Genomic DNA, 10,294 nt, shown 5'->3' on the forward strand with positions numbered 1-10,294 from the left:
TTTTAAGGCTCTTTGAAGTTCTAACTTACTGGCTGGCTAACCAGACAGCAGATTGCCTTTGGTCCAGAAAGCCCAAATGATGCTATTTCCCCCTCTTCTTTTACCATTGTCATGGACCAACTGGTATAGTTTTTCTTGGCATAGCTATGGTGACAGTAGCTATGGAGAGAATAGCTACGGAGAAGGCAATGGCACCCCACTCCAGTACTCTTGCCTGGAAAATCTCACGGATGGAGGAGCCTGGTAGGCTTCAGTCCATGGGGTTGCAAAGAGTCAGATATGATTGAGTGACTTCACTTTCACTTTTCACTTTCATGCATTGGAGAAGGAAATGGCAACCCACTCCAGTGTTCTTGCCTGGAGAATCCCAGGGGCGGAGGAGCCTGTTGGGCTGCTGTCTATGGGGTTGCACAGAGTTGGACACGACTGAAGCGACTTAGCAGTAGCAGCATGGTGACATAAAACTATGTCATGATCTGTAATATGTAACTATGTTCATGTTTCCACAAATGAACAAAGGACACATAATGAAACTATAATGTAACGTTCACAATGGATAAATCCTAAAACGCCATTCACAGTCAAGACTAATAGATTGAGTACAATGCAAGGCTGAAAGATACTAATAATAACAAATGCCCAAATGTTTTATCTTTATTTATTCATTACCTTCTTCAAAAATTTTAGATTTTGTCCCAAGTGTAATTCATTTGTTTTATCTCACACTTTTTAAACAAGCTACCTTGAAATATTAAGACACTGATTTGAAATAAAGCATATTTATGTCCTTATGCCAACAAGATAAGATTAAATACTCATTTCAAATCAACTGTTTAAGATGTTAAGCTGTCAAGTAATGAAATCAGCCAAGAAAAGATGTTTTTCAGAATGAGAACAAGAAATGCTCTGACTGTTTTAAGAATCAGAAAAAGAGGGGGAAAGGAAACATTCAGCTAATATTCAAAATTGTATAATTGTGGAGAATGAGCAAAATGTCAACAACTTTTAGGGACATATATTGCCATATATTGCCATATTAGTACTAAAGCAGGATTTTTTTTAACCAAACACAGCAAAGTGGGGACTTTCATAAAATCTATTTTGTATTACATATTTGCCTATAATGCTCATAAATTTATAAACAGAAGGCCCTGTAATAGGAAAACCAACAGCTAAGCATACGTTAAAGTGAGCGAAAACCTTGCTTCAACAATGCAATGATATGTGGCTTTGAAGTATGACATGCGGATGAATGTGAAACATTTCAATAAATTTTAATGCTGTGTTAGCTGCTCACCTTTTGCATGATTCCTTTCTCATAATAATAGCGGAGTGAACGGCTAAGTTTATCATAGTTCATAGCTGGCCTGTTTTTCTGAATGCCCCAACGCCTGGCCACCTGCCATTGAGACAGAACCACATTGTTGTGTTAAGTATTATCTTATCAACATATTTCATAAAAATTAAGTTAATTCATTAACTACTTCCAAACCATCTAAAACATATCCAAATCGATGGCATACGTATAAGAGGCAAAAGCTATCAAGATCTGCATTTCCTGGGTCCTGGTTTGCTTTCTCAACCAGGCACTAAGTGATCACTCTGAAACATCACAATAGAATTCATTGTCACTATTGTTTTGGATACAAAATTAAATGGAAATAAGGGAATGTGTTTACAACGGGACTGAACAGGCTGCAATTCACCAAAATGAGGCATATTTCCCATTCTGAGGTCTCATTTCTGCTTTTTCCTTCTTATTTCTTTTTCAGATTAAAAACTAAAGATCAAGAGCAACTTTATCTATAAATAAAGATCTCTTGGTAAAGGTGTTTTTCAGGTTATGATAAGTCAAAGGAAAAAAGATACCCTGCTTGACACTGGCTAAAACACACTGGCTAAAAGACAAGTGGCATAGTATGCACAAATTAGTAAGCTGAACTGTACATAATTTTTATTGCCTGAAGCAGCATCAGAAAATAAAAAAAGTGCAGTCAATACTAAACTGGTGGAATTAAGCATTCATTTAAAGAACAGTAATTAGATGCTAAAAATAAGAAGGAAGCAAAAAAGGTCACCATGTATACGAGTCCACAAACAAAAATCTCTAAAGCAGAATATCCATTTTGTGGTTTTGTGAACAATCTCCGAGCTTTTTATAATACGACTTTGGAAGTGCAACTTTTCTGGCAAAGACGAAGTTCTTCAATAGAGCTTTAGCAAAACCTCCTTCCTCAATGAATCTGTATCCCCTCCCTCCCCATGACCCTGGGCTAGCTGTAGATGATCCAGAACAGGGTAGCCTGCTTTTGTGACTCCAGTCAAAGTCACATCCTCATTAATTTCCACTTTTGCTTCATCTGAGCAGAAATTGCAGCCCCCGTGTATACCTAGGCAACCCGGAGAGAGCATTTTCTAATTGGGTTAGCGTTCTCCTTCAAGTTCTCAGAATTCCAAGTTGTTGTATGTCATATAGCAACATCTTATACAATGCTTTGCAGAAATACTCTATTTTATTAGCAATAACCTTTCTCTGTGGTTTGTTTTTTTTCTTTAAAAAACACTAATCTTTCCTATTTTCTCTCTCACTAATTTCTATTTCCTGAATGAAGATACAATGTAATTTAGTCACATACATCAGTATACTTTTTAAAAGCGAAATATGAGATGTCACATCCCTGTGACTATGTATCTCCAAATAGAAAGTCACAGTGACAGGCACACATTAATATTCCATTAATTAATGGATTAACTAATGGATTCCATTAATATTAATCAACCCATTAATTAATTTCATTAATTAAGATAAACTTAATTTTAATGTAAATGTTGGGAGCAATAGTGTGATGGGCAAGTGGCAATAATAAGTGAAAGCAATACTTTCTAAATAAAACATCTTTTAAACAGCTAACAATGGACATCAGTGAATCTTTAACAGACAGGACAACTGAAGAGCCTGCAAACCTGGAGGGGATGTGAAAATAAATTATCAGTATCTCCTTAAACTGAACAACAATTTCTGAATACTTTGGCATTTCTTAATAATTTTTTTCTAGCTCACCAGGATATACCTAGAAAGCAAAATAACCTGCGACAAACTTAACAACAACTTTCTCTCTCCCCAAAGGAGGTCTTTAGGGAGAAAAAGATGCCTTTTTTTTAATATCGTAAGCAGAGTTTGACTTTTCTGATGCCAGCTAATTCACAGCACTGTGGGTATCAGTAGACATATTAAAACAATCAAATTTATTTTTAGAGCTATTTCAATATCACGTTTATCATAAAGTTGAAGAAAATGAGACATACCCATATGCCTAGGAGATGTAGACACGTTATAGAAGATAAAGGAATGAGCTCTAGAAATTTGCTTTAACACTGTGCCTCTAGTTTACAATATTGGACCAAGCACTTAAAAACTGGATAAGAAGATACATCCCATGTTGTGTTCCTATCATAATAAAATCGTTTTAAAAGACTGAAACTTAAAATGAACAGACAACATAATAACTTCCAGGACAGGTTAGACCATCCAACAACTAATAAAGTCCATCCAGCCCTCACGAATGACCCATCACAATCACCACTATATCCAGCCAAAGGACCATTTTCAACATGGAGCATGTACAACGGTAACAATACTTCTAGTAACTTCCTTATAACATTCTTTCAAATGAACACGTTGGCTGTCAATGAGGAGAGTGGAACGATCTATGTAGCACTATAGCAGTTACCCTTATTGTCAAATGAATTAAATAGGACAATGTAATTGTTCAATTATTAATATTATTCAATTTATTTTAAAAAATCATGCTTGAATATGCAACAGTAAACCTAGAAACCACAGGCTATCAGACTTCTCGATAACTCTTCCAGCTCAACAATCTTGAATATTACCAAAAGACTTCTACTTAGGTGGCATTAGTAGTAAAAACCTACCTGTGAATAAAGGAGATATAAGAGATGTGGGTTTGATCTCTGGGTCAGGAAGGTCCCCCAGAGGAGGAAATGGCAACCCACTCCAGTATTCTTGCCTGCAGAATCCCCATGGACAAGGTAGCCTGGTAGGCTATAGTGCATGGGGTTGCAAAGAGTCGGACACAACTGAAATGACTTAGCATGCTGTGTCCTGTAGATGCTTTGCTATGTCAATAACTGTTCCCTGAACCCATGATTAATTCAAAAATAAGATCCCATAATTTCAAATATCTCAAAGAAGAGAAGGTAAAGATTATGCGCTTGCTGAAGTTATCCTAAACACACAGAGCAGATGATCAGTGCAAGACTGAAATCTCACTCAGTATCATTTTAAACTGCAAGATGGAATATAAACAAGTGGAACTTAAAGTAATTCCAACAAGGATGGTTTCACAGCCACCTTTCATGAGCTGCGCTGTCGCAGACCCTCAAAGAATTGCTGTGTGATTGAAAGAAGAGGGTGACCGGGGGCCACGAAGACTAAAGGAATTTCACAGACACTTCTCAAAGAAGAAATTTAAACATAAACAGCAGAGTCATTGCCTGATGGAAGCAATTGCAGCAGTGAGCAATGCAGCAATCAGAAATGGAATGTTTCATTTTGAACAAAAGGCCTTCGGAGACGTTCAGTGCTTACTTCCCTATTACCAGGGAGTTAGTTACTATTTGGAAATGGTCCGCCGACTCTCTGAATTCCTCAGCTCTTTTTTTACTTTCAGAGTCTGCTACAGAAAAGGTATCTAAATGCTAGTCTGTCATAAGAACAGATATAATTGTATTCCTTCTAGGCTAAAAAAATTAAAAAGTCACAGAGATTCACAATCTGATGTAACATAATGGTCCCCTGGTCAAGTCTCCTATTCTAGTTGTTTCAACACAATCAGCTTAAAAATCAATACATAAAGAACTTAATCACTAGCCTAAGAATTTTTACACTTCTAAGTGGATCAATAATCACTGATGTAATTCAGTAATACCCCCATCTTAACAAATGAAAGTGAAAGTGAAGGCCGTCCGACTCTTTGCGACCCCATGGACAATACATGGAATTCTCCACGTATTGGAGAATTCCAAGTCCGTGGAATTCTCCAGGCCAGAATATTGGAGTGGGTAGCCTTTCCCTTCTCCAGGGGATCTTCCTGACCCAGGAATCAAACTGTGGTCTCCTGCATTTAAAGCAGATTCTTTACCAGCTGAGCTATCAGGGAAGCCCATGGCAACAATAAAAAATTCTGTTTCTGCTCACTTTAATCACAGATGGACAGAAGTAACTGATATAAATCCCTGCTGGATGTCCTTAAGGTCTAGCATGAACCAACTCTTGCAGTGATTATTAACATCTTTCATGAGATGAAGAGCTCACATTCTCATCATTACTTAACAAGCTTTCAAATTACTTTATGTTAAGTGATTCTAGCCTCAATCTTTAGTGCTTCACATTTTTGTGGTTCTTTCACTTACATTATTTAAGTACATCTACATAAAGATGAATTTCCTTTGACAGCCAAATTAAGTTTTAGACACAATACAAAATTCAACTACCCAAACATTTAGCCCATACTTGATAATGGATACTTACAGTTTTGATCCTGAGCCCTCTGTGTGTGAGTAGGTATTATGCATGTATCTGTGTATACTTGGTGTGGGGCTAAAGAAAATGGAAACATACCCTCTCACTGATATAACCTGGAGTAGACTTAATTGTGCTCATTAGTTCTTCTTATTTCATACTTTATTCAATCCATACTCGAATCAGATAAATCCCTTAAATCTTTACAAGTACTATCATCTTATCTTCTGGATATCAAATTAGGACATATTATGTGATTATGACTGAATACAAGGACTCACAGAGCAGATAATATAAGATGTATATAGGCCCATTAGCCTAGGTTGTAGATGTCAAATCTACATGAAACGAATTAATTTAAGGTAAAAAAAATAGATATCTCTTAATTTTTTTTTTTTTTACTTTTCTGGGGTGTTTAAGATACAACAGCCAATCTGAGTCATAGCTATGTTAGCTAAAAGTCTCCCAATGCTTTCTCAGCTAATGTAAAGAGAGAAAGCATCTTTCATGAAAAGACACAAACTTTAATGAAAGTTGGCCCTTCAAACTTCCCTGCTGGTATAGTGGTTGAGAGTCTGCCTGCCAATGTGGGGCACCTGGGTTTGATTCCTGGTCCGGGAAGATTCTACCTGCTGAGGGACAGCTAAAGCCGGCGTGTCACAACCCCTGATCCTGTGCTTTAGAGACCCTGCTCCACAACAAGACAAGCTACCACATGAGAAGACTGCACACTGCCACCAAGACCCAGCATGGACAAAATTCTTCTAAAAGTGTAAATAAATATAAAACGTCGCCTTTCCCTTGAGGTCCAAATGCTATTTGGTAGGTTACACTGTAATAATAACAGTAGCCTTAAATCTAAAGCTACTCCCGAGAAGAATAAACATTGAACTGGGAAGTTTTATAGGAAAATACTCCACTTGTATGTACACAAGGGCAGGCTGGAAGGGGGTAAGACAACTGAACAGAATGAAAGGAGCTCCATTTACCCATTGTATCTCTATCCAGAGTCCTCTCATTTGGGCAATTTCTTAGGTATCATGTGACATTTTAAACTTTATTCTTACCTTCCAATGGAGTGTATACCGCCCAGCTGATCCAAAACAGGTTATTACCATTAATCAAAGGGAAACAATATTCCTATGGGTCTGTGTCTCTTAAGAGACACCCAAGGAGTGAGAATTTCCCACTATGGCCTTTGAGTGCCTGTATTCCCACAGCTGTGTCTCCCCTACAGCCCTCTTACACATGACTTAGTTCTCTAAATGTTTTTCTCCGACCCTCCTGCCAAAAATCAAGATTGTCCAATTAATAGCTTCTAATTCTCAAGAACAATTCCTCTCTCCCTAAAATGAGTTGAACTTGATGCACGTTCTTCTCTTTCTCGAAGACCATTCAACAAGCCCAACTTAGAAGCACCTTTAGAGAAGGCCCAGGCCCTGCCCTACAGAGTCAGATACAGCTGAAGTGACTTAGCGCGCATGCACAGTAATGTTCCCGTTGATTTTCTTCAACATCAGTTCTATAGGATAGTATTCAACTGGAACAAGCCTGTAACATGTTCATTTCTTATTTTACACGTATGCTTGCTTTTTTTTCCTTTGGACTACCTTTTCACTCAAAATGTTCCCCTAAAGTTTTAAAATTAAAAAGTGAATTTTTGGCATATTAATCAAGTATGTGTCTTTCTATTATGACATAGCTGATTTCCCTAAATAGAAGCTATGAAACTCACCTCTTCAGGCTCAATCAGTTTAAATTCCATGCCTCTCCCAGTCCAGGCAATAAAATGGGAATTTGAAGGGTCGTCTAGAAGAGCTACCAAAAACTGCCAGAGCTGAAGTGATCCCCGCCGCTGGTATGTGGGTCCTTCCCGATACATCCCTGGCTCTTGTTTTATGTCTCCTAAATTAAAAACATTTTAAGTTTCTATGATTAGCATTATTATGACAGTTATATAAAATTTATATTAAAATAATCACTAAAAACGGTTAAACCACAACTAATTTAAGAGTTTCTATGAAATATATCTTTTTCATTAAATAGGGATTTAACACAGTTAAATGGTTGAATATAAACCAGGAATCTACAAACTTACAGATAACTACGCATAGGTCAATATAAATGCACACAGGGCAAAATAAATGCACAGATGTCACTGACTTACAAAAACGCTGTATCTTTTGTTTTCTTCAGATACATTTTAAAAACTATAGTATCTAATCCTACTTCTTTACTTCATTGTTAATGCCATCTCTTACTGCTCTAAGCAGGGCTTCCCTGGTGGCTCAGATGGTAAAGAACCTGCCTGCAATGTGGGAAATCCAGGTTAAGTTCCTGAGACAGGAAGATCCCCCTGGAGAAGGGAATGGCTACCCACGCCAGTATTCTTGCCTGGAGAAGTCCATGGACAGAGAAGCCTGGCAGGCTTTACAGTCCATGGAGTCGCAGAATCGGACATGACTGAGTGACTAACACACACACACACACACACACACACACTACTCTAAGCAACAGTGGAGAGGCAGTAATCAATTTTAAGCTCCAGGCATTTTATTTATACAAATTAAAATTTGCAAACTACAATTTATAAATACCTCATTGATTTGCATGTGACAAACTATTGAAAATTTAAATGCAAATGTTTCAAAGCAAATTTAATAGCAGCTTAAACTCTGTGAGCTAAGTAAAAATCAGGAAAATATCATGGGTAATGCAAGGCATACTGGATTACCATCATGCTATCTTTCTACCACACCTTCATATTGCCACCATGCTTTGCTCAGCTGGCAGCAAATGAAAAGTCTCTCATTTTTCCTTATCTCTTGTTTATATTGCACTTATTTGAGTTTAGCTTGTTATTCTTTTTCTGAGAGTCCAATTCAAAAATACATATACATATAAAAATGAACACACCAGAGTTTTCTGTAAAGCTGTATTTTTAAACAAGAAAGGATTGTTTGTGCTACATACAAACTGTAAAAGTCTATTAAATAGATTACAGCAATAAAGGCGTCAGTTTCCAATTCTTTGGTATAAATCTGGTCAGATATTTTGGTTTTACCAAAAGCAAACGAACGAACAAAAGAAAACACACACACACAACTCAGTTTCATGACTACTGATTATACATTTCCAGGTCCAGCAAACTGTCTCAAAAATATGTGGAACCAATCACATTGGGAATTGAATGTCTAAGGCCCTATAAGCATATCACTATTAATGCATGAATTTCTCTCCTTCATGCAGAGGGAAATTGTTTAGAAACAATTTAGACAGAATATACTTAAGGTGATATACTAACATGAAGAGTGAATTATAAAATAGCCCAAATCACAAGCTTTTTAAAACTTTCCTTTGGTCAGAAGACAGAAATACACCTCTTGAAATAATGATAGAAAAAATACTTAAAAAAAATCAAAGTAAAATTTTTCACTCAATAGCTGCTAAAAATCATTATGCTGTTTTGGTCTAAGCTATAGAATATGGAAGTGTCTCTTCATATTGTTCAGTGATAGTTTTATTTATCTTAGTTTTTCCTTCTGAGATTTAGAAATTTTCATGGGGGCAAAAGAATAATTTTGCAGATGGAATGAAACACTGTGAAATGTTCTAACCTTTAGATTGCTTCTGCCTATAAAACTGACTGATCATATTCGCCTTGCACAAGGAAAAAAAAAATTCTTTGATTTTCTTTCTTCTTGTTCTCTGTTCCTTATAAAATGTAAGCCCAATACTATTTTGCCCAAAATATTTCCTTAGTATGAAGCTGAGAAGTATTTAAAAATCAAAGGGAAAAAATAATCAAGACAATTAGCTTCCCCAAACACAAGTGTGACTCTGTCTTTGCCCTGTTAGATTACACCCTGATCTTGTCTATATTTTGAACTGTTTTTCTTCCTTGCATGCCCATACTAATTATCGTCATTTCTTAAAAAGTTAACTCACTGACTATGAAAGGAACTGATGAAGGTTATTCCAAAAAGTAGACCTTCTGCTTTATTTCAAGAGAAAAAAAACTAGATTTTAAGCATTTTGATACTCTGCTAATGGTGCTAAATACAATAACACACATCACACCTCTGAAACTCAAAGGTTAAAACTAACATTTATTATAGAATAAAACTGAAAAGGTGATCTGTGTTAGAGTTTAACCCATGACCTTGAGATGAATTTAGCATTTTAAAGGGAGGCTAAGGAAACAGATATTCCCAAGACTGGTCATCCTGTCTGGTAAGTCTAAGAGTAGCAAAAGCATCGAGAACAGAGTAGTCTTCAAGCAACTAATTAGAGATAGACGAGTAATCTGTGCATATCCTTTGCTGTTTAAATAATGACAATTAAAACTCCCAAGAGCTACCAAGTCATTACAGCCATGATCCTGAAAGTTTGTGCAATCAGCTAATCAGAAGGCCCCTGCTCATTTCCTGTTAAACAATCAAAGCAGGAAATAGGGAGACCACTCTGAAGAACCACTAAGTCAATCAACCGTTCGCTTTTTACCCAAGCCTCCTTCTAGATGCCGACTGTTTGCAATCTTTGTCAAAAGAAGAAGAGTCTCTCGAACTTGACACCCCTTACCCTTTTCTAACATGTGGGGGTGATGTTTTCATTTTCATTGCCACAGCAAGTGATATTAAAAAGGTAATGCTTTCCTAAATCCATTTGGAGCAATTACAAACTAATGTCGCATTAGTAATGAACATCTTCCAAAGAAAAAAAAAAAGAGGATGCACAATCACTAACTAA

The 10,294-nt window shown here is 36.7% G+C and overlaps 1 protein-coding gene across 5 annotated transcripts in view; it reads right to left on the reverse strand.

Moving 5' to 3' along the window:
* ETV1 (ets variant 1) overlaps window positions 1-10,294 on the reverse strand; it is a 97,831-nt gene that overhangs the window by 6,862 nt on the left and 80,675 nt on the right. For all 5 annotated transcript variants that reach the window (XM_010862148.1, XM_010862150.1, XM_010862147.1 and 2 more), the window contains 2 exons: window positions 7,281-7,450; window positions 1,298-1,399 (listed from right to left, as the gene is read on the reverse strand). In XM_010862148.1, coding sequence (XP_010860450.1) covers window positions 1,298-1,399; window positions 7,281-7,450 — 272 coding nt within the window. The remainder of the gene's footprint in view (window positions 1-1,297; window positions 1,400-7,280; window positions 7,451-10,294) is intronic.

This window comes from Bison bison, unplaced genomic scaffold, assembly GCF_000754665.1.
Source record: "Bison bison bison isolate TAMUID 2011002044 unplaced genomic scaffold, Bison_UMD1.0 scf7180017864479, whole genome shotgun sequence".
Classification (NCBI taxonomy): domain Eukaryota; kingdom Metazoa; phylum Chordata; class Mammalia; order Artiodactyla; family Bovidae; genus Bison; species Bison bison.